This window comes from Hippopotamus amphibius, chromosome 1 (genome assembly GCF_030028045.1).
Source record: "Hippopotamus amphibius kiboko isolate mHipAmp2 chromosome 1, mHipAmp2.hap2, whole genome shotgun sequence".
NCBI lineage: Eukaryota > Metazoa > Chordata > Mammalia > Artiodactyla > Hippopotamidae > Hippopotamus > Hippopotamus amphibius.
Genome location: NC_080186.1, coordinates 188,733,525 through 188,755,501, shown reverse-complemented (window position 1 = coordinate 188,755,501; position 21,977 = coordinate 188,733,525). Strand labels below are relative to the sequence as shown.

Here is a 21,977-nt window from a genome sequence, read left to right as displayed (position 1 = left end):
GCATCAAGTCTAAATTTCTCTGCTTGATTTCTGTCATTCACAACCTTAAACTGCCCTACCTATACAGACGTATTTCATTCATTTCCTCAAAACTTGCTCTCTTTGAGCTTATAGCTTTGAGTTTATAGCTTATTGCTTACATAACATTGCTTATTCTCTTCATGTTTTCATTCAGTATTCCAAATCACCAGACCATGGGCTGTATGTCAAAGACTCTGTTTTGCCAGGTACTGAGTTCCCAATGTCTAGCACAGTTCCTGGGTGTGAGCAGTGAATAATATTTATTGAATGGAAGGAAGGAAGAAATGGAGAGAGAGAGGGTGAGAGGGAGAAACTATTGTCTATCCTGTCTTTCTTATAATTTTCCAGACTTGCCCTGTCTTTTAAGGTTTGTTTTCTCCACAAAATCTCCTCTGACTTCCTTGGTCTTAATTGATATCTCAAACATAGACCTCAAAATTTAACAGTATTTGCAAACTTTCTTGTTTTCTTGGTTATACAATTTCACATGCACTGTTGTTCCAATTTGGTGTAAGCTCCTTGAAGATGAGAAGGGTCATATATCTGCACAAATTTTCAAAAAATTGTGCATTAACCTTTATTCATCAAACATCTACTGCAGTGAATGCTTCCTACAGAGGATCCTTTGTACAAAGTACTGGCAAATAAACAGTACTGGCATATAAACATGTATATGTTCAGTAACCTTTTGATTCTTCATAAAATGTATGAGATAACATGAAATAGTGGTAACTCTGCACATAGTGAAGCTAGAACTTTTGAAATTATCTCTTTGCTAACTTTATTCAATGTTGTTTTCAGGGAAAGAAACTGAAAAGGCTAAGGAACGTTACGACAAAGCCACAATGAAACTTCATATGTTGCATAATCAGTATGTATTGGCATTAAAAGGGGCACAGCTTCATCAGCATCAGTATTATGACACTACACTTCCTCTGCTTCTGGATTCCTTACAAAAGATGCAAGAAGAAATGATAAAAGCACTGTAAGATACATTTCCTGCTTGATATAAAATCCCTTCATAAAATGATTTTAACATTATTTTTTCTGCTGTTTAAACTTTCATATAAAAATTGTAAGCTGCATCATTGAACTAACTCAGTGGGTATTTCACACCTCTTCTACCTTGGTCCTTCTTGATTTTCCTTCTGATATCCCTTCAGTTTATGTTCACTCATCTCCACAACCTTCTAGCTAGTCCCAAGAATGGCTCTTCTTTTTGTATGTTTTTGTTTTACTCCAGTTAGCTGGAAATTTGAATGAAAACAAACAAACAAACTTTAGTTTAACAAGTGTTAGTTTTTTTTTTTTTTTTTGGCTGTGCCACACAGCTTGTAGGATCTTAGTTCCCCAACCAAGGATCAAACCTGGGCCCTCAGCAGTGAAAGCGTGGATTCCTAAACACTCGACCGCCAGGGAATTCCCTTGACAAGTGTTAAGAAGTGGATATCTATCTCCAGAGGATTGGGTGTTTAAATCTTGAGCAACTGATAAGCCCAAAGGAAATAATTTTTTGGTTTATTTGATCACTTTTTGTTGTATGAGATTAAAATGAACAAATGTTTATTGAAGTACTGCTGTATGCAAAGCATGCTGGTGCTTGGGGGTGTAGAGATGAGTAGGTCACAGTTTTTGCCTTCAAGGAGCTAACAACGTTGGTCAGTAATTCAAATGCATACATGTTTATGATACACATCAATTCAGTAGGCCACCGTTTGGTAGATTTCATCTCCTTTATTTGCTGGTTTAGGTGATCCCCCATTTCCCAATAAAAAGATAAAGTGTTTTTAGTCAATTTGAATATGTCAAATTTTAAGGGTATTGATAAAGTAGGGAAATGTCTACTTAAAATATTTAATTCATAAGTTAGTTATGTCTACTTTAAATTACATATTGTTGATCTATAAACATTTCCTTTCCTACTTAAATTTTGTGAATCAATATTTTCTTAAACTCTCCATATGTCTTCAATAATAGTATCTTAATCATCACGAAAACATCCTTTTGTGAGACATATAATAGTTTCACAGTGTATTATCTTTATTTTTTACTTTTAGATTATTTTTTATTTATTTATTATTTTTAAAAATAAATTTATTTATTTATTGGCTGCATTGGGTCTTTCTTGCTGCACACTGGTTGGGGCTTTCTTTAGTTGTGGCGAGTGGGGGCCAATCTTTGTTTTGATGCGTGGGCTCCTCCTTGTGGTGGCTTCTGTTTTTGTGAAGCATGGCCTCTAGGCACGTGGGCTTCAGTAGTTGCGGCACATGGGCTCTAGAGCACAGGCTCGATAGTCGTGGCACACGGGCTTAGTTTCTCTGGCATGTGGGATCTTCTTGGAGCAGGGATCAAACCCATGTCCCCTGCATTAGCAGGTGGATTCTTAACCACTGTGCCACCTAGGAAGTCCCTATCTTTATTTTTTAATACATTCTTTCTTTTAGATCTAGCATTTAAAAAAATCCAAGCATGATAATATCACTGAAATTGAATCCTGTTTCACAAATACTCATTCATACATTAGATTTCTTCCTTTTTTTCCCCATTTGTCTTAAAGATGAGTGATAATGATCTCCACATCATAACCCCTTACTGTATTGCTTTTTAAGAATTATCTAGATAGTCTCATTTACTTTAATATCATTCAGAACTTTCAATTGTGAGATCATAACCCCAAAGATACTTACTAAATCTGTAATAAGTTTCTCTGCCTCCCTCTTTTAATTCTGTCTGGTGATTTCTATAATCATTCTAAAGCTAGCATTGCCTGAAGCCAGTTTGAATTTAATTTTTTTTAACCCAAACAGTATTTTGGTATTCAAAATAGAGTAATTGAGAGAATGCTTCATAGTAAGAGAGGTTTTCTAAGGATTACTTTTTATGAGTGATGATTTTGGAAAAGAAAAACAAACAAGGCTTTGTATTTATTTGGATATATGCAGGATAAGCTTGTCTGTCCACATTTTTAAAGGCTACTAATGAGCAATGATATATTTTTACAATATAACATTCTTATCTCTGTCTGTCTGTCTGTCTATGTACCTATCTATGTATCTGTGTATCTATCTATCTATCTACCTATGTTGGGTCTTAGTTGTGGCATGCAGGATCTTCGTTGCGGTTTGCGGGCTAGTTGCCCCACGGCATGGGGGATACTAGTTCCCCAACCAAGGATTGAACTCACGTTCCCTACATTGGAAGGTGGACTGCCAACCACTGGACCACCAGGGGAGTCCCTAGTATAGCATTCTTAAGTTGGGTATTGGGTCTTTGCAATGGAATAGTTTTTCCTTTTGCATTTATTCGGTAAGCCTGATAACTTTTGTGATCATTTTTGCTACTGACTGGCAGTCAGGAGAAGAGATTGAAATGTCATTGAAGGTATAAACCAATTAAACTCTCTAAGTATAATATGAAAAAGAGCAGAGGCCCAGGAGCAAGAGAAGAGCCAAGAGCTAGGGCATGTGAGGAAGTGGCAGATACTGAAAGAAATATTAAAGAGACAGGAGTTAATCCACAGTTCCATGTTACAGTATCAGCATTTCTCTGGTAATATTTAGAAACAGAAAGTGATCAGCATTGGCGTACACTTTGGATATGTTAGGTAGATATTGGAAAATGTATTGCCTTACTCTAGATCATTTGCAATTCTTATATCATGTCAAATGTAAGTTGTTAATCTGTACATTTGTATAATCTCTTCACTATCCATGTATATGACATAAGGTGGTGTGTTAAATCACCATCTGTAAAAATTGGCATTATATTTCTTATTGTTCTAAGTCCTTTTTGGGCCTATGTTTCCCTGATAAAACTTTAAAATGTTATAAAATTTTGTTTTTCTTTTCAGAAAAGGTATATTTGATGAATACAGCCAGATAACCAGTCTGGTTACAGAGGAAATAGTGAATGTCCATAAAGAGATTCAGATGTCGGTTGAACAGATAGACCCTAGCACAGAATACAATAATTTCATAGATGTTCACAGGTGTGTATGACATTTTCATTCTTCTTTCAGTATTTGTGACAGTATTACTTTTTTCTTAACCATATAATATTTAACTGAATTAAAATAAGAAATATTGTAGAGCTTGTTAGGAAATAGGCTATTTCATATTAATTTGTCTGTTTTTAACTATTTTCAAAGTCCTATCTCAATGATGATAACTTTTATTTATATAATGATCTTTAAAAGTTTTTCAGTTTTTACTACATCACTGCTTAAACCTGTTTAATCCATGAATTTGTATTTTCTTTTTAACAATTATATAATAATAATAAACCTGTGGTTTTCTGTTTATATTAAACTTGATAGTGATAATACATCAATTATTTTCTCATGCATGCATCATCTTATTTTATACTCATTACCATTGAGGAAGGGATAAAGCAGGTTAATACCTGTATTTTACAAATGAGGAAACTAAGCTGAAATTACTTGACTAGATCTTTGAGGTCTAAGATTTAGTTTGGTTTATTCTATTTGTTTTTACTCTACTTTGTTAACATAATTTTAAATAAGAACAAATATTCTGCCTTTGGTGTGTACTAAGACATATTTTGATGGTATATTCATACTGATCAAAATTATTTGGCATACTTTACTAGAACAACGGCTGCTAAGGAGCAAGAAATTGAGTTTGATACTTCCTTACTAGAAGAAAATGAAAATCTACAGGCAAATGAGATTATGTGGAATAATTTAACAGCAGAAAGTTTGCAAGTAATGTAAGTATTTAGAAAAGATGAAGCTTAAATATTAGTGTTACTATTTATAGTTAACCTTTATCAGATTTAAAATTCTAATTTTTATTTTCTTGGAAGTCATGAAAAGTAAATTAAACATGAACTGATTTTTGTTTGGTCAGGGTGAAATGTTTTGAGAAATATGTTAACTTTACCAATTATCATCACTAATTTTGGTAATTCTGAAAATCAAAATTCTGTATGATGTTACATTCATTTGCCTAGTTATTGCTGATATCTTATATTGGAATAACGCTTTATTTTTTCCAAAATGTATGTAATTTTTTTTTATCCCATTTCATTCTCTCACTGGCAGAACCTTTTTGGAAATGAGGACAATGAATGTTAGAGATAAGAAGAGACTTATAGATGTCAGAAGTATTTAGTATAAAAATTTGACTTTTGGATTCTTTTCTCTTTAAGCAAAATATCTTCTGTTATAAGCTATTATATCAATTCTTTTCATTTTTTGTTATTGCATAAAATTTTAAATGAGTTTTGAGAAATCTTAATGTGTTTTTTGTCCTTTTCAAACATTAAAGGCTATTAATAGTACATTTTAAAATTTAGAAAACATAATTAAGGCATTCTACTTTTAAAGTATAAGATATTTAACTATCTCCTGATTTTCTTCAGGAGCAACACAAAGAAGCTTATATTTATTAATAAGTGTTGTATGTACCAATAACTGTGTGAGAACTACAGCTAGAACTGATTACATACTCATTTTCTCTTGTGTATTGGACATGTTATATTATCTGACTTGTTGAAATTTTACCTCAAAAGACTCAGCCAAAAGTCCCTATCTACATAATTAAACAAATCTCCCTTCTATTGTTCAGTAACGTTGCAGTGTTACAGATAATTAAGTGGTAGGATCCTAGGACTAGCTCTTGGTAAGGGGTTTAATGTCTTTAAAGTTGGCAAGATGGGATTGAAGAAACTAACAAATGCCTGTTGAATTACCTTGTTCAAGATGAAGGCTTAATAGTTATGGTGGACTGGCCATTGATGGGAGGAATGGAGGCATGGGAGTGCCCTGCATTAGAGGGTCTTTCTGAGCAGCCATAATGTGATTCTTGAAGCTATTTTTCAAGTTTTGAGACCCTTCTCAGGCATCTCTCTTTTACTTTAGATATACTGTTACAGTGTTAGCTATCTCCAAACGAGTGGTTCTTAGCCTGGGCAATTTTTGTTCCTAGGGGACATTTGACAATGTCTGAGACATTTTTATTTATCAGATGGGAAGGTAGAGGCCATGGATGCTGCTAAGCAGCCTACAGTTTACAGGACAGCCTCCTACAACAAAGAATTATCTGCCAAAAATGTCAGTAGTGCCAAGGTTGAGAAACTCTGCTTTTAACAATAGAGTTGATGCATCTCATAAAATGGATTGTGGAGTTTCTCAATCCTTGTGCAGTAACAAATTCCATTCCTTAATTCTTGTGCTGCTTGGTGAAGGAACGTGACATAAATTACTCTTGTTTTTTTAAATCATAATATTGCTCCCAAATAATTCATTCGTCAAAATATATTTACTGTGTGTTTAAGGTTGCAGGGTTTAATACTTTCAAGGAGTTTATGCTACAATTGATCAATTTATTTTAATACACCAAGAAAGAATAAGCATATAGATATTGGAGTATTATGAGGTAAAAGTAAAAATAGCTACCTGTTATAAGCTTATGTAAAATAAGAGATTTTTGTGACCAAAGAAGAATTTGTTTTATTGCTTTTTTAGGCTGTAATTAGAGCAAAGCTAGTTATATTCATAAATCATTATTTCTTAATTACAGTGATGAAGCAATGAATAAAAATGCAATAAATTAAAGATAATAAATCTTTGATAATGTGATAGAAGATTTAATTGCTTACCTCTTACTGAGGCAAAACTTTAGCTACATTTTGTTGAATAGTGTCTAAATTCAGGATATGAGTTTAAGATTTTTTCAAGAATTTTATTCCAAGAATGAGTTATTCAGTGTGTCTGTTGGCACTGTTAAAATTATCTAAGTTAATTCCATTAAAACATATATATAATGTATATATATATGTGTGTGTATATATATTTTAATGTAATGTAAGAAGAAAATCTTTCTTTTTACCATAATATTAGTGTATTAAATTTAAACTTATATCTTTTCTTTCCTGAGGCATTGATGTGATAATTTTGTTGTTTATGTTGGAATGTTATGTGCAATAGAAATGAATGAAATTAACACATAGTTTCTGGAAAAATAAATACAAATGACCAGTAATCCTGTGACAATTAAAAAAATATACATTTTTTTCTAAAAAGAAGCTATTTCAACTACCAGAGTGGCAAGTATTATGTAATTTGATAGTATCTAGTGTTGTGTAGGATATAGGGAAATAAGCCTTCTTATAAAGTCTTGGCAGAAATATAAATTAATATAAGCTTTTGGGAGAATAATTTGGCAATATGCATCAAAATTCAACTTGAAAATACCGTTTGACTTAGAAATTCCACTTCTAGGACTTTAGCATACAAGTATACAAAGATATATGTACAAGCTTAATATAGTGAGTTGGTTGGGTCTGAATCCTGATAGTACTATATATTAGTATTTTTTTTAATTGAAGTATAGTTGATTTACAATATTATATAAGTTACAGGGGCATAGTATAATGAGTCACAATTTTTAAAGGTTATACTCGATTTAGTTGTTATTAAATATTGGCTATATTTCCAATGTTGTGCTGTATATTCTTATAGCTTATTTCATGCTTAATAGTTCGTTCATTTTAATCCCCTACCCCATATTGTCCCTCCCCCGTTCTGTCTCCTCACTTGTAAGTGCTAGTTAGCTCTCTATATCTGTAAGTCTGTTTCTTTTGCATTATATTCACTAGTTTGTTATATTTTTGGGATTACACATATGAGTGATATCATACAGTATTTGTCTTTCTCTGTCTGACTTATTTCACTTAGCAAATACTTTCCAGGTCCATCCATGTTGTATGCAAATGGCAACATATCATTCTTTTTTTTTTTTTTTTTTAGCTCTTTGTTGGAATATAATTGCTTTACACTCTTGTACCAGCTTTTGAGGTACACCAAAGTGAATCAGCTGTATTTATACATATATTCCCATATACCGTTTCTCCTGTGACTCCCTCCCACCCTCCCTGTGCTGACCCTCTAAAGCATCACCCATCATCAAGTTGATCTCCCCTTGTTATACAGCAACTTCCCACTAGCTATTTTACATTTGGTATTGTATCTATGTCTATGCTACTCTCTCACTTCATCCCAGCTTCCCCTTCGCCACCCCCCTCGCCAACCCTGTGTCCTCCAGTCCATTCTCTACATCTGCATCTCCACTTTTGCCCGTCACTGGATTCATCAGTACTGTTTCTTCAGATTCCATATATATGTGAGTTAACATATGGTATTTGTTTTTCTCTTTCTGGCTTACTTCTCTCTGTATGACAGTCTCTAGGTCTGTCCACCTCGTTACATATAGTTCAATTTCGTTCCTTTTTATGGCTGAGTAATATTCAATTGCATATATGTGCCACATCTCCTTTATCCATTCATCTGTTAATGGGCATTTGGGTTGCTTCCATGTCCTGGCTATTGTAAATAGTGCTGCAATGAACACTGTGGTACATGTTTCTTTTTGGATTATGGTTTTCTCTGGGTATATGTCCACTAGTGAGATTACTGGGTCATATGGTAGTTCTCTTTTTAGTTTTTTAAGGAACCTCCAAATTGTTTTCCATAGTGGCTGTACCAACTTACATTCCCACCAACAGTGCAGGAGGGTTCCCTTTTCTCCACACCCTCTCCAATATTTATTGTTTCAAGATTTTTTGATGATGGCCATTCTGACCTGTGTGAGGTGATACCTCATTGTGGCTTTGACTTGCATTTCTCTAATGATTAGTGATGTTGAGCATCTTTTCATGTGTTTGTTGGCCATCTGCATGTCCTCTTTGGACAAATGTCTATTTAGGTCTTCTGCCCATTTGTGGATTGGGTTATTTGCTTTTTTGGTATTAAGCTGCATGAGCAGCTTGTATATTTTGGAGATTACTCCTTTGTCCGTTGCTTCATTGGCAAGTATTTTCTCCCATTCTGAGGACTGTCATCTTGTTTATGGTTTCTTTTGCTGTGCAGAAGTTTTTAAGTTTCATGAGGTCCCATTTGTTTATTCTTGATTTTATTTCCATGATTCTAGGAGGTGGGTCAAAAAGGATCTTGCTTTGATGGATGTCATAGAGTGTTCTGCCTATGTTTTCCTCTAGGAGTTTTATAGTCTGGCCTTACATGTAGGTCTTTATCTATTTTGAGTTTATTTTTGTGTATTGTGTTAGGAAGTATTCTAATTTCATTCTTTTACATGTAGCTGTCCAATTTTCCCAGCACCACTTATTGAAGATGCTGTCTTTTTTCCATTGTATTTTCTTGCCTCCTTTGTCAAAGATAAGGTGCCCATATGTGCTTGGGCTTACCTCTGGGTTCTCTATTCTGTTCCATTGATCTCCCTTTCTATTTTTGTGCCAGTACCATACTGTCTTGATCACTATGGCCTTGTAGTATAGTTTGAAGTCAGGAAGCCTAATTCCACCAACTCTGTCTTTCCTTCTCAAGATTGCTTTGGCTATTTGGGGTTTTTTGCATTTCCATACAAATCGTAAGGTTTCTTTTTCTACTTCTGTGAAACATGCCGTTGGTAATTTGAAAGGAATTGCGTTGAATCTGTAAATTGCTTTGGGTAAGATAGTCATTTTCACAATATTGATTCTTCCAATCCAAGAACATGGTATGTCCCTCCATCTGTTTGTATCGTCTCTGACTTCTTTCATCAATGTCTTATAGTTTTCTGCATACAGGTCTTTTGCCTCCTTAGGTAGGTTTATTCCGAGATATTTTATTCTTTTTGTTGCAGTGGTAAATGGGAGAGTTTCCTTAATTTCTCTTTCTAATCTTTTGTTGTTAGTGTATAAGAATGCAAGAGACTTCTGTGCATTAATTTTGTATCCTGCTACTTTACTAAATTCATCGATTAGTGCTAGCAGTTTTCTGGTAGAATCTTTAGAGTTTTCTATGTATAATATCATGTCATCTGCAAAGAGTGACAGTTTAACTTCTTCTTTTCCAATTTGGATTTCTTTTATTTCATTTTCTTCTCTGATTGCTGCAGCTAAAACTTCTAAAACTATGTTGAATAATAATGGTGAGAGTGGGCACCCTTGTCTTGTTCCTGTTCTTAGAGGGAATGCTTTCAGTTTTCATCATTTAGAATGGTGTTGGCTGTTGGTTTTTCATATATGGCTTTTATTATGTTGAGGTAATTTCCTTCTATGCCCATTTTCTGGAGAGTTTTTATCATAAATGGATATTGAATTTTGTCAAAAGCTTTTTCTGCATCTATTGAGATGATCATATGTTTTTTATCCTTCAGTTTGTTAACATGATGTATCACATTGATTGATTTGCATATTGAAGAATCCTTGCATTCCAGGGATAAACCCCACTTGATCATGGTGTATGATCTTTTTAATGTGCTGTTGGATTCTGTTAGCTAGTATTTTGTTGAGGATTTTTGCATCTGTATTCATCAGTGATATTGGTCTGTAATTTTCTTTTTTTGTGCCATCTTTGCCTGGTTTTGGTATCAGGGTGATGGTGGCCTCCTAGAATGAGTTTGGGAGTGTTCCTCCTTCTGCTATATTTTGGAAGAGTTTGAGAAGGATAGGTGTTAGCTCTTCTCTAAGTGTTTGATAGAATTCACCTGTGAATCGTTCTGGCCCTGGGCATTTGTTTGTTGGGAGATTTTTAATCACAGTCTCAATTTCCATACTTGTGATTGGTCTGTTCATATTTTCTATTTCTTCCTGGTTCAGTCTTGGAAGATTGTCCTTTTCTAAGAATGTATCCATTTCTTCCAGGTTGTCCAATTGATTGGCATATAGTTGCTTGTAGTAGTCTCTCATCATCTTTTGTATTTCTGCGGGGTCCATTGTTACTTCTCCTTTTTCATTTCTAATTCTGTTGATTTGTGTCTTCTCCCTTTTTTTTCCTGACTAGTTTGGCTAGTGGTTTATCAATTTTGTTTATCTTCTCAAAGAACCAGCTTTTAGTTTCATTGATCTTTGCTACTGTCTCCTTCATTTCCTTTTCATTTATTTCTGATCTGATCCTTATGATTTCTTACCCTCTGCTCACTTTGAGGTTTTTTTGTTCTTCTTTCTCCAGTTGTTTTAGGTGTAAGTTTAGGTTGTTTATTAGATATTTTTCTTGTTTCTTGAGGTAGGACTGTATTGTTATAAACTTCCCTCTTAGAGCTGCGTTTGCTGCATCCCATAGGTTTTGGGTTGTTGTGTTTTCATTGTCATTTGTTTCTAGGTATTTTTTGATTTCCTCTTTGATTTGTTCATTGATCTCTTGGTTGTTTAATAGCGTATTGTTTAGTCTCCATGTGTTTGTATTTTTTACAGCTTTTGTCCTGTAATTGATATCTAGTCTCATGGCTTTGTGGTCAGAGAAGATGCTTGATACTACTTCACTTTTTTTGAATTTACCAAGGCTTGATTTGTGACCCAAGATGTCTTCTGTCCTGGAGAATGTTCCATGTGCACTTGAGAAGAAAGTGTATTCTGTAGTTTTGGGATGGAATGTCCTATAAATATCAGTTAAGTAGAGATGGTCTAATGTGTCATTTAAAGCTTGTGTGTCCTTATTTATTTTCTGTTTGGATGATCTGTCCAGTGATGTAAGTGGGGTGTTAAGGTCTCCTACTATTATTGTGTTCCTGTTGATGTCCCCTTTTATGGCTGTTAGCATTTGCCTTATGTATTGAGGTGCTCCTATGTTGGGTGCATAGATATTTTCAATTGTTATATGTTCTTCTTGGATGGATCCCTTGATCATTATGTAGTGTCCTTCCTTGTCTCTTGTAATGGTCTTTACTTTAAAGTCTACTTTGTCTGATATGAGTATTGCTACTCCAGCTTTCTTTTGCCTTCCATTTGCATGGAATATCTTTTTCCATCCCTTTACTTTCAGTCTGTATATGTCCCTTAGTCTGAAGTGGGTTTCTTGTAGACAGCATATGTATGGATCTTGTTTTTGTTTCCATTCAGCCAGTCTGTGTCTTTTGGTTGAAGCATTTAATTCATTTACATGTAAGGTGATTATTGACATGTATGTTCCTATTACCATTTTCTTAATTGTTTGGGTTTGTTTTTGTAGGTCTTTTCCTTCCCTTGTATTTCCTGCCTAGAAAAGTTTCTTTAGCAGTTGTTGTAAGGCTGGCTTAGTGGTGCTGATTCTCTTAACTTCTGCTTGTCTGTAAAGCTTTTGATTTCTCCGTCAAATCTGAATGAGATTCTTACTGGGTAGTGTATTCTTGGCTGTAGGTTTTTCTCTTTCAGGACTTTCAGTATATCCTGCCATTCCCTTCTGACCTGCAGAGTTCTTGCAGAAAGATCAGCTGTTATCCTTATGGGTTTTCCTTATATGTTATTTGTTGCTTTTCTCTTGCTGCTTTTAATATTTTTTCTTTGTGTTTAATTTTCATTAGTTTGATTAATATGTGCCTTGGTGTATTTCTCCTTGGGTTTATTCTGTATGGGACTCTCTACGCTTCTTGGACTTGATTAATTATTTCCTTTTCCATGTTAGGGAAGTTTTCCACTATAACCTCTTCAAATATTCTCTCAAAAGCTTTTTTTTTTTTCTTCTTCTTCTGGGATACCTATGATTTGAATGTTGGTGTGCTTAATGTTGTCACCAAGGTCTCTGAGACGGTCTTCCATTCTTTTTATTCTTTTTTCTCTTTCCCACTCTGTGACAGTTATTTGCCCCATTCTGTCTTGCAACTCACTTATTCGTTCTTCTGCTTCAGTTATTCTGCTGTTTATACCATCTAGAGTGTTTTTAATTTTGGTTATTTTGTTATCTATTCCTGTTTGTTTGCTGTTTAGTTCTTCTGAGTCTTTATTAACTGTTTCTTGTATTTTCTCTATTTTGTTATCAAGATTTTGGATCATCTTTACTATCATTACTGTGAATTCTTTTTCCGGCAGTTTTCCTATTTCCTCTTCATTTATTTGATCCTGTGTATTTTTACCTTGTTCCTTCATCTGTGACATAAGTTTTTTGTCATCTCATTTTCCCCCCACTTTGGATGGGTGGGATTGTGTTCCTGTCCCACTGGGTGTTTGGCCTGAGTTTTCAAGCACTGGAGTTTGTAGGCTGTTGAGTATAGCTGGGTCTTGGTGTTGAGGTGAGAACCTCTGGGAGACCTCACTCTGATGAATATTCCCTAGGATCTGGGTTTCCTGTTAGTCCAATGTTTTGGACTCAGAGCTCCCACCTCAGGAGCTCAGGCCTGACCCTGGGCTTGTGAATCAAGATCCCACAAACCGTGTGGAGCAGAAAACAAAAAAATCAAAAAGGAAAAAGAAAAACTAAAAAAGATGGAGCAACAACTGGAAGGTAAAACAACTGCAGTAGCTGAAGTGAGGAGGTGGGAAGAAAAAAAAAGAAAAAGAAAAAAAAAACCCTGAAAAGGCATTGGCTGTGGGGGTAGGGCTTAGACAAGGGCTCGTGCAGTATTTGTCTTTCTCTGTCTGACTTATTTCACTTAGCAAATAACTTCCAAGTCCATCCATGTTATGCAAATGGCAACATTTCATTCTTTTTTATGGCTGAGTAGTATTCCTTTCTACCACATCTTTTTTAATCCATTCATCTTTGACGGACGCTTTGGTTGCTTCCATATTTTGGCAATTGTCAAATGTGGCTATAAACGTGGGGATACATGTATCTTTTCAAATTAGCATTTTCATTTTTTCAGATATATACCCACAAATGGAATTACTGGGTCATATGGTAGATCTGCTTTTATTTTTTTGAGAAACCTCTATGCTGTTTTCCACAGTAGTTGTACCAACTGACATTCCCACCAACAGTATATGAGGGTTCCCTTTTTCCACATCCTTGCCAATATTTGTTATTTGTGTTATTTTTGATGATAGCCATTATGACAGGTGTGAGGTGATACCTTAGTGTGGTTTTGATTTGCATTTCCCTTGATTAGTGATGTTGAGCATCTTTTCATGTGTCTGCTGGTCATCTGCATGTTGTCTTTGAAAAAATGTCTATTCAGGTCTTCTGCCCATATTTAAATTGGGTTGTTTGTTTTTTTGATGTTGAGTTGTATGAGTTGTTTATAAATGTTGATTACTAACCAGTTATTGGTCATATCATTTGCGAATATTTTCTTCCATTCAGTGGGTTATCTGTTTTGTCGATGGTTTCCTTTGCCATGCAAAAGCTTTTAAGTTTAATTAGGTCCTGTTTGTTGATTTTTGCTTTTATTTCCTTTGCTTTAGGAGACAGATCCAAAAAAATATTTCTGTGATTTATGTGAAAGTATTATGCCTGTGTTTTCCTCTAGGTGTTTTATGGTTTCCTCTCCTACATTTAGGTCTTGAATCCATTTTGAGTTTATTTTTGTATATGATAGTAGAGAATGTTCTAATTTCAATCTTTAAGTAGCTGTTTTGTTTTCCTAGCACCACTTATTGAAGAGACTGTCTTTTCTCCATTGTATGTTCTTGTCTCCTTTGTCATAGATTAATTGACCATAAGTATGTGGGTTTACTTCTGGGCTGTCTATTCTGTTCCATTGATGTGTCTGTTTTTGTGCCAGTACCATAATATTTGGACTACTGTAGCTTTGTAGTATAGCTTGGGAACATTATTCTTCCAGCTCTGTTCTTCTTGTTTTGGCTATTTGGGGTCTTATGTATTTCTATGTATTGGTTTCTGTTTTTATTTTTTAAATTACTGCTTGGGGTGGTTTTATACATTAAGGACTCTGAGCACAATGCTTAGGTTTTTTCAGGGGCTTTGGATATATTTGAGATCTGAAAATTTTTTGTTAGTTCCAAAATATGAAAAGAAAACTTTTACAAGGTATAATTTTATGTCACCTTCATTAATTATTAAATATAGTATACACAAAAACATTCAAACAATTTGTAGGTTAAACTTTCTCACTTTTTATTATACAGGTCTTTGTTTTGGCAAAACACTGGAAACACTAAATATTCATCAGTAAGGGATTGGTTAAATCAATTATGGTAGGTCTATACTAATCCCACACTTTTTCCATATTATTTGGGTTTTAAATAGAGTAACATAGGTTTTTATATATGCTTGTATGGAAAGATCACCAGGTATATGATAAAGAGCAAGAGCAAGTTATAGAATAGTATTTATGGAATGAGTCTATTAATAAAAAAGTACATGTATGTTTGTATATGCATAGAACATATTTAGGAATGGAGGTGAATCAATGGGGTATGTAGGGAAACATGTTGGGACCAGTATTTACAATAATGTTAAATAAATGTGGTTTTATTTCTCATATCTTTTAGTTTTATTTAAAAACTTATTTTATGTTAGCATGACTCTCTCTAAACTATTAGCTATTTATTTTCCTTCCCATTATGTTAGTTCCTTATCCTTTCACTATGCATTTGTTCCTTAGTCACATTGCTTTATGTAGTTTTAGAATAGAACACTCTCAAAGCTCTTTTGAAAGGGTAGTATTTTATGGCCTATGCTTCTTTGTGTTCCACATTTTTTCTTAGCCCATCTAAAAGCTCTAATGCATTAATAAAGAATGGTATTAAAGAAAACTTCAGAAACATTTTTCTTTTTGTTTTACACTCCTTTATGTTTGTTTAAGTGATCAGTGACCCTATCCTTTGTGAAAAGTTATATTCATTTGGAAGGAAGAATTATTAATTTTTGACTTCTGGAGAATTTTTCTGTAAATAGAAGTCATACTGGCAATCTGTCAGACTGCTGATGAGTAGTGACTGTGAAACAAAGAAGAAATTGGTTTGCATTTCTCTTGGACTCTTCAGAATTCTTTACTAGATGTCAGATGTTGAGGGTGATTTATTGACATCTTTGTTGAATGAGTGAATGAAGATGGTTTTATGGAGAGATTTCAGGGAGTTTCTGCATAGCAGATCTCATCTCTGGCTTCATGTTAGGATTACTTAGGGAGCTTTAAAAAATGTTGATGCCTGGGACCCGACTCAAACCAATTAAATCAGGTTTTCTGAGAGTTAGATCCAGGCTTTGGAATTTTCTGTAAACTTTCCAGGTAATTTTAACATGCAGACAGGGTTAAAAAATCTGCTGTATCCCACTAAAACTTCTTATAGAAATGTGTGTTTTACTTTCAGCGGGGAGAGTGTGTACAAATTTTCAGAGGGCTTCTTAACCCAAAGTGGCTAAGGACTACTGCTGTACTTGAATATCATTCATATGTAAAGAATGTCTTTTTTGTTAAATTTTTCTAATGAACTTATATTCCTCAAATTATGTGGCATTATTGGGGAAAATTAACATTTTTACAGAAGTCTAACTGGAATTTCTTTTTGACTCTCTTTTTTCTTCTGATCTGCCATACTTCTTGACTAGTCTTGAATTGTAAAGTATTTGAAGTTTAAAGAGATGCCCTTTCCCTGAGGTTCTCTCTTTTACTTTGCCAGTCATTAAAAGACACCTGTAAATTTTTTCTTTTTTTTTTTAGATTCCTAAACATAGCATAAAAATTATCGTTTTCATTGGGAAACACTCATAAATTTAGTAGTTTATATTCTTGGTTGCTCTTTTTTTTTTTTTCCCTTGGTTGCTCTTTATTGTATCATATAGAGCTTTCTCAAATAAATGTAGGAGATTTTGAGATTATCACACAATTAGTATTTATATCCAAAACAAGACTATAGTGTTGCTGCCTGCCCCCCTTTTAGATTTTATGGAAATCTATGATATAATAGTAAATGATAGTTACTGCATTTACACATCTAAATATGTGCCACAAAGCATTTTTAATCATACTCTCATTATTTATCGACTATAATTATAAAGGTAACACACATACACATATGGAGAGAGAATTCAACTCAGCTCTTTGTAGGTTGTTTGTTTATCTCCTATTTATTGGAAATGTTTTTGTATGGTAGATCGCTATGTGGCAGAGGTCTCTTTCTCAGCCTCTAATAATTTTTAGCACCTGAGATCACGCACGAGCCACACGTTCATTCAGGTTGTATTACATTCAGGCTTAAATCTGAGGTTGCTTCCTTTGTCTCTGTCATCTATAGCCTCTCTCCTTCGCCTCCAGCACCCCTTTCACATCTGCCTTATTTTTGGATCTCCCTTCTTTGCCAAAGGCTGGAAGAGATACTATATTTTATTGATTTTAATCATACATTTATTAAGATTATATATGCAAATATTTTCTCATCTAATGAGTATTTAATTGACTAATTTGGGACTCTAATTTTAGTTCATCAAAATAACTTGAAAAAGTCAGGTATATAAAATTTTGAACATTATAAGAATATATTTAAATGTCTCGTGTGGGTTTTGGCATTTTGGATAGATGAGGCATCAATTTGTGATCTATTGCAAACTTAAAGCAGGGTAAATGGAGTTATAAATCTGTAGTTTAGGTAAGGCATGTTAAAGATAGTAAGTTGTTCCAAAATATGAACATTAAAATGTCTGTCAAAAGAGGAATTTTGATTAATTTTAGTAAAATGGAAGAGAGTAAAGGTCCTGTTTAGTTCTTTTGTTGACTCAATTTTATAATTTCAAATGAGGTCTCTTTACCATAAGTTGTTACTACCTATCAGTAGGGGATATATTTGAATTCTAGAAGATTGTGTTAAATGTCTAGTCTTATATTCTAAAGTAAAGTCCAACCTCAGGCTTCGTGTTTTCCAGTACATTTTAAGAAGTTCAAAGTTAGAACATGTTTAGCTCTTACAGTGGAATATAAATAAGATCTCTTAATTGAAGAATGGTAATTCCCTATGTGAAAAAGTGATTACCTTGGATTTTGTGAGATATGAGTCAGCAAACTGTAGCCTGTAGGTGAAATCCAGCTAGCCACCTGTTTTGTGCAGTCTATGAGCTGACTCCTTTTTACATTTTTAAATGGTTAAACAAATTAAAAGAAGAGCTGTATTCTGTGATACATGAAAATTATATGAAGTTTTAACATCAGAGTATGTAAATAAAGTTATATTGGAACACAGCCATCCTGATTCATTTACCTGTTGTCAATGGGTGCTTTCCTGCTACACTGGCAGAGTTGAGCAGTTGTGACAGAGACCATATATGGCATTCTCATAACTTCACACTGCTGCTTGGCGTACTACAGACCACAGTGACATGGTTATAATTCAACAGTGTTTTGAATGCCACATGTATTGCTGTACTACAGCATTTATTTACTTTTTATTATCAGTGCATGCATGTCATGTCAAAACAAGAAAAGAAGAGAAAATGGATTTTGGATGTCACACTTTAAGACATAGTGGAGTGTGGATTATTTTGTTATTGAATTAGATGGCAAAGCATTGTATTTATCATGCACTGGCACTATGGCTGTGCTAAAATAAAATATGTTGATGTTGCCAGACTAAACACTCATCTCAATATTATCGACTCACGGGAGAGCACTAGTCAGAAAAATTAGAAAGGTTAAACTGGAATACCTCATCTCAGCAGAATTTCTTCAGAAAAATAAAATATGAAAATGAGGATGAAACCAAAATAAGTTTCTGAGTGGCTTATTTGTTAGCCAAGAAAGGAAAGCCATTTACCAATGATAAAGTAATTAAATAGTGTTTTATAGCAGTAACTGAAGAAATATGTTGAGAGAAAATAAATTTGTTTATAACCATTACTCTTTCAGCAAGAACATTTGCTTGAAGGGAGCTAAATCATTAGTAAATTTAAAAAAATGACAAATGATTTCAACTAAAGAATTACTTTCACTGAACAGCCTGTGTGGATCAACTACAAACAAGAATATTGTCAATAAAGTTGAGAAAACACTAATTCAGTACAAACTGAAGTAGGATCTGTTAAGATGTATTACAGCTGATGGTGTTAAAAATATGTGTGGATCAGAAAGAGGTTTAGTTGAACAGATTTACAAAGCTTGTGAAAATGTTAGTTGTTTAAATCCTGTGGTTATTCACTATATTATTCAATAACAGACACTTTGTGGAAAATGTTTTAAATTAATCATATGGTTATTGAACCAATAAGGTCAACAGTAAACTTCATTTGCTCTCGTGGGCTTGACTGTCGTCAGTTCCATGGATTTTTGTCAGAAATTGAAACTGAATATCCTGAATTGCCTTATCATATAGGACTTTGATGATTTAGAACTGATGAAGTTTTACTGTGATTTTTTTTTTGAGCTCAGAGCCACGATTGAAATTTTTCTAATAATCAGAATTTCCCCAACCACTGTTATTGAACACTGAATTCTAAAAGCTTTGGAAATTAGCTATGTAATGAGTTCAACCTAAAATTATAGAACTTACACTTCAGTATAGTCATTTAGATGACAACTAATGTTGTTTGAATCCAAGGTAATGTCAGGCAGTTTTATATAGTCCCTGTACTGTCAAACATTAACACATGAAACAGTATCACCATTCCCAACAAATTTGTAGCTGATGTATTTTTTGAACTCAAACTACATTTTCAGCAGTGAATTTTGGACTTATGGTACAAATATTTGGACATTCCAAAATCCATTTAACTGTGCAGTTGAGGAGTTCTCACCTAACTTTCAATTAGAAGAGGTGAATCTGCAATGTAATGACATGCTAAAAAGCATGCATTATAATTTTATAAATGCCTACTAAGCAATAAATATTCTCAATTAAAATATGCTCATGGATCGATACTGGTATTTGGCAGTACCCATCTTTTCAAAGTGAAATACATAAAATCTCATTATGTATCTGCATTTACAAGTGAATATTATAGTGGATTTTGTTGATAAGCACTGACTTTGAATTCCAATGAAAGGAAGTAATATCACCCTCCAAAGATTGCTGTCCTTATTAGTAGACCAATGTTATGATAAATTGTACCCAATAATTATTATATTTTAAACTTGTCAATAAAATATTTGTGAATATTTGTTTGTTGTTATATTAATACCTACATAATATACTTGATTTTGCCTCATGGGGGCAAAGCCTAAAATATTGACTCTCTAGACCTTTACAGAAAATGTTTGCTGACTTCTGTTTTATGGAACGACACCAATTTTACCCATTAAACTGTCCAAACCAACCTTGTCAATTAATGGAATGACAAATAATGCAGTACTCTCACATGTTAAGCAGGACCTCAGTTTTTATCATGTCTGTTTTTGGCTGTTTTCATTTATAATCTTAGTTCAGTTTTGGTCTTTGGTTATATTGAACTATGTTAGGGGAATACTTTTTGAGTGAGTGAGTTGGGAAGATTTGGAAATATGTAAAATGTTAGAAGGCAAATGGTTTGTTAGAAGGACAGTTTGGTTAAGGGAAACAAATCACATAGAAGGCAGGTGGTTTTTTGTATTGAGGTGGATTAGGTTTATATTAGGAGAAATTCACAACTTTTGCTTGGTTGATTAAGAGCTATCCTCTTCTGTTTAATCTTGAGAAAAGCTAATAAAGATTTGTGTAATGGGAGAGAAGCTCATCCATAAATTGCTGTGCTGCTGCAATTGTATTTTAAGAAAGAGTTCGCAAGAAATAGTTTATTTCTTCAATTTATGTTGCAGTAATTGAGAATAAGAGTTGTCAGAAAACTTACTTCAGGCAACTGTAACCCTTATTCCATTTTATTAACCCAAATGTCACAGTTATTGTGACAGTATTAGGAATTTGTAATTTATAATCTTTTTGAAAGTTGAGTCTCTTTAAGAGTGCTATAAGATTTAAATAATGATAGCCAATGGTTTGAGGGCATAAAAAGTATTGTCACAAGTATTGAAAACTTGTTATTATCCACAATAATTGCTTTAGACTCTTGTATCTTTAAATACAACTAATTATCTAATACATGTAGATGATGAAATCTGCAAAATTTTACAGAAGGATATACAATGAAAATCAAAGTTCTTCCTCTTTTTTTTAGACCCTATTTCAACCTTCCAGTGTGAATTCATGAAAAAAGTTTGTCTTTCATATACAAGCATGTACATGTATATAACTTGTTTTCTTAAGTGGAATTATTCTATGCATACTCTTTTGCATCATCTTTTTCTTAGCATATAAGAAATCTTCTTAATAGTGTGAAGTGTTTTACTGCTTTTATGTGTGTAATGTAATTCATTTAATTTAGGTATTTATTGATGGACATTTATGTTATTTTAAGGTTTTCTTATTGCCAGCAGCAGATGCAGGTTTTGTCGAACCTGAAGCTTACAAAATTTGGAGAGGGAGAACATCTAAAAGAAAAACTATACAAATTTGCAAATATAAAATTAAGTATGAGACCTTGGAAGGTATCATGCAAGTGAGGTGTCTGAAGGTTATGTGTCATTACCATCATAGTAAACCAAATTCACCTTTGGTTATTGTGAGTATAAGTAGTGGCACAATAGACACCCTTGTATTTACATCTTTGTGCACTTGTTGAAGCATGTGTATTGGATAAATTCTATGAGGTGGAATTACTAAGATGGAGGATATTAGTTGTTAAGATCATAGACTTAGGGTCTAGTCTCCCTGGGCTCTAATACCAGATCTTCCACTTACCAACTCTGTGAACTTGGAGAAGATCCTTAACCTCTCTGTACTTCAGTTCCTCATATGATAATGGAAATAATAATAGTATTGTAATAAGAGTGATATGGATTTAAATGCTTTTTTTTAAAATTAATTAATTTATTTTATTGGCTGTGTTGGGTCCCCTTTTTGCTGTGCGCGGGCTTTTTTTAGTTGCTGTGAGTGGAGGCTGCTCTTCGTTGTGGTGCACAGGCTCCTCATTGCCGTGGCTTCTCTTGTTGCAGAGCACAGGCTCTAGGTGTGTGGGCTTCAGTAGTTGCAGCCCATGGGCTCAATAGTTGTGGCTCACGGGCCCTAAAGCACAGGCTCAGTAGTTGTGGCGCACGGGCTTAGTTGCTCTGTGGCATGTGGGATCTTCCTGGAGCAGGGATCGAACCCGTGTTCCCTGCATTGGCAGGCGGATTCTCAACCACTGTGCCACCTAGGAAGCCTTAAGTGCTTATTTTTAAAGTACTTAAAATCGTGCCTGTCACTTAGTACATGTTAAATATCATGTCACTTTTGTAAGTTTTTTTATTTAGATAGTGTCATTTTATGACATTTAAGTGTTTTGC

The 21,977-nt window shown here is 33.9% G+C and overlaps 1 protein-coding gene across 12 annotated transcripts in view; it reads left to right on the top strand.

Moving 5' to 3' along the window:
* The window catches only part of FER (FER tyrosine kinase), a 460,601-nt gene that overhangs the window by 105,629 nt on the left and 332,995 nt on the right, over positions 1 to 21,977 (top strand). For 11 of the 12 annotated variants that reach the window (XM_057737769.1, XM_057737780.1, XM_057737781.1 and 8 more), the window contains 3 exons: positions 823 to 1,006; positions 3,872 to 4,009; positions 4,630 to 4,749. In XM_057737769.1, coding sequence (XP_057593752.1) covers positions 823 to 1,006; positions 3,872 to 4,009; positions 4,630 to 4,749 — 442 coding nt within the window. Of the gene's footprint in view, positions 1 to 822; positions 1,007 to 3,871; positions 4,010 to 4,629; positions 4,750 to 21,977 lie in introns of those variants that run through there. The other variant, XR_009054203.1, reaches the window with a different exon arrangement.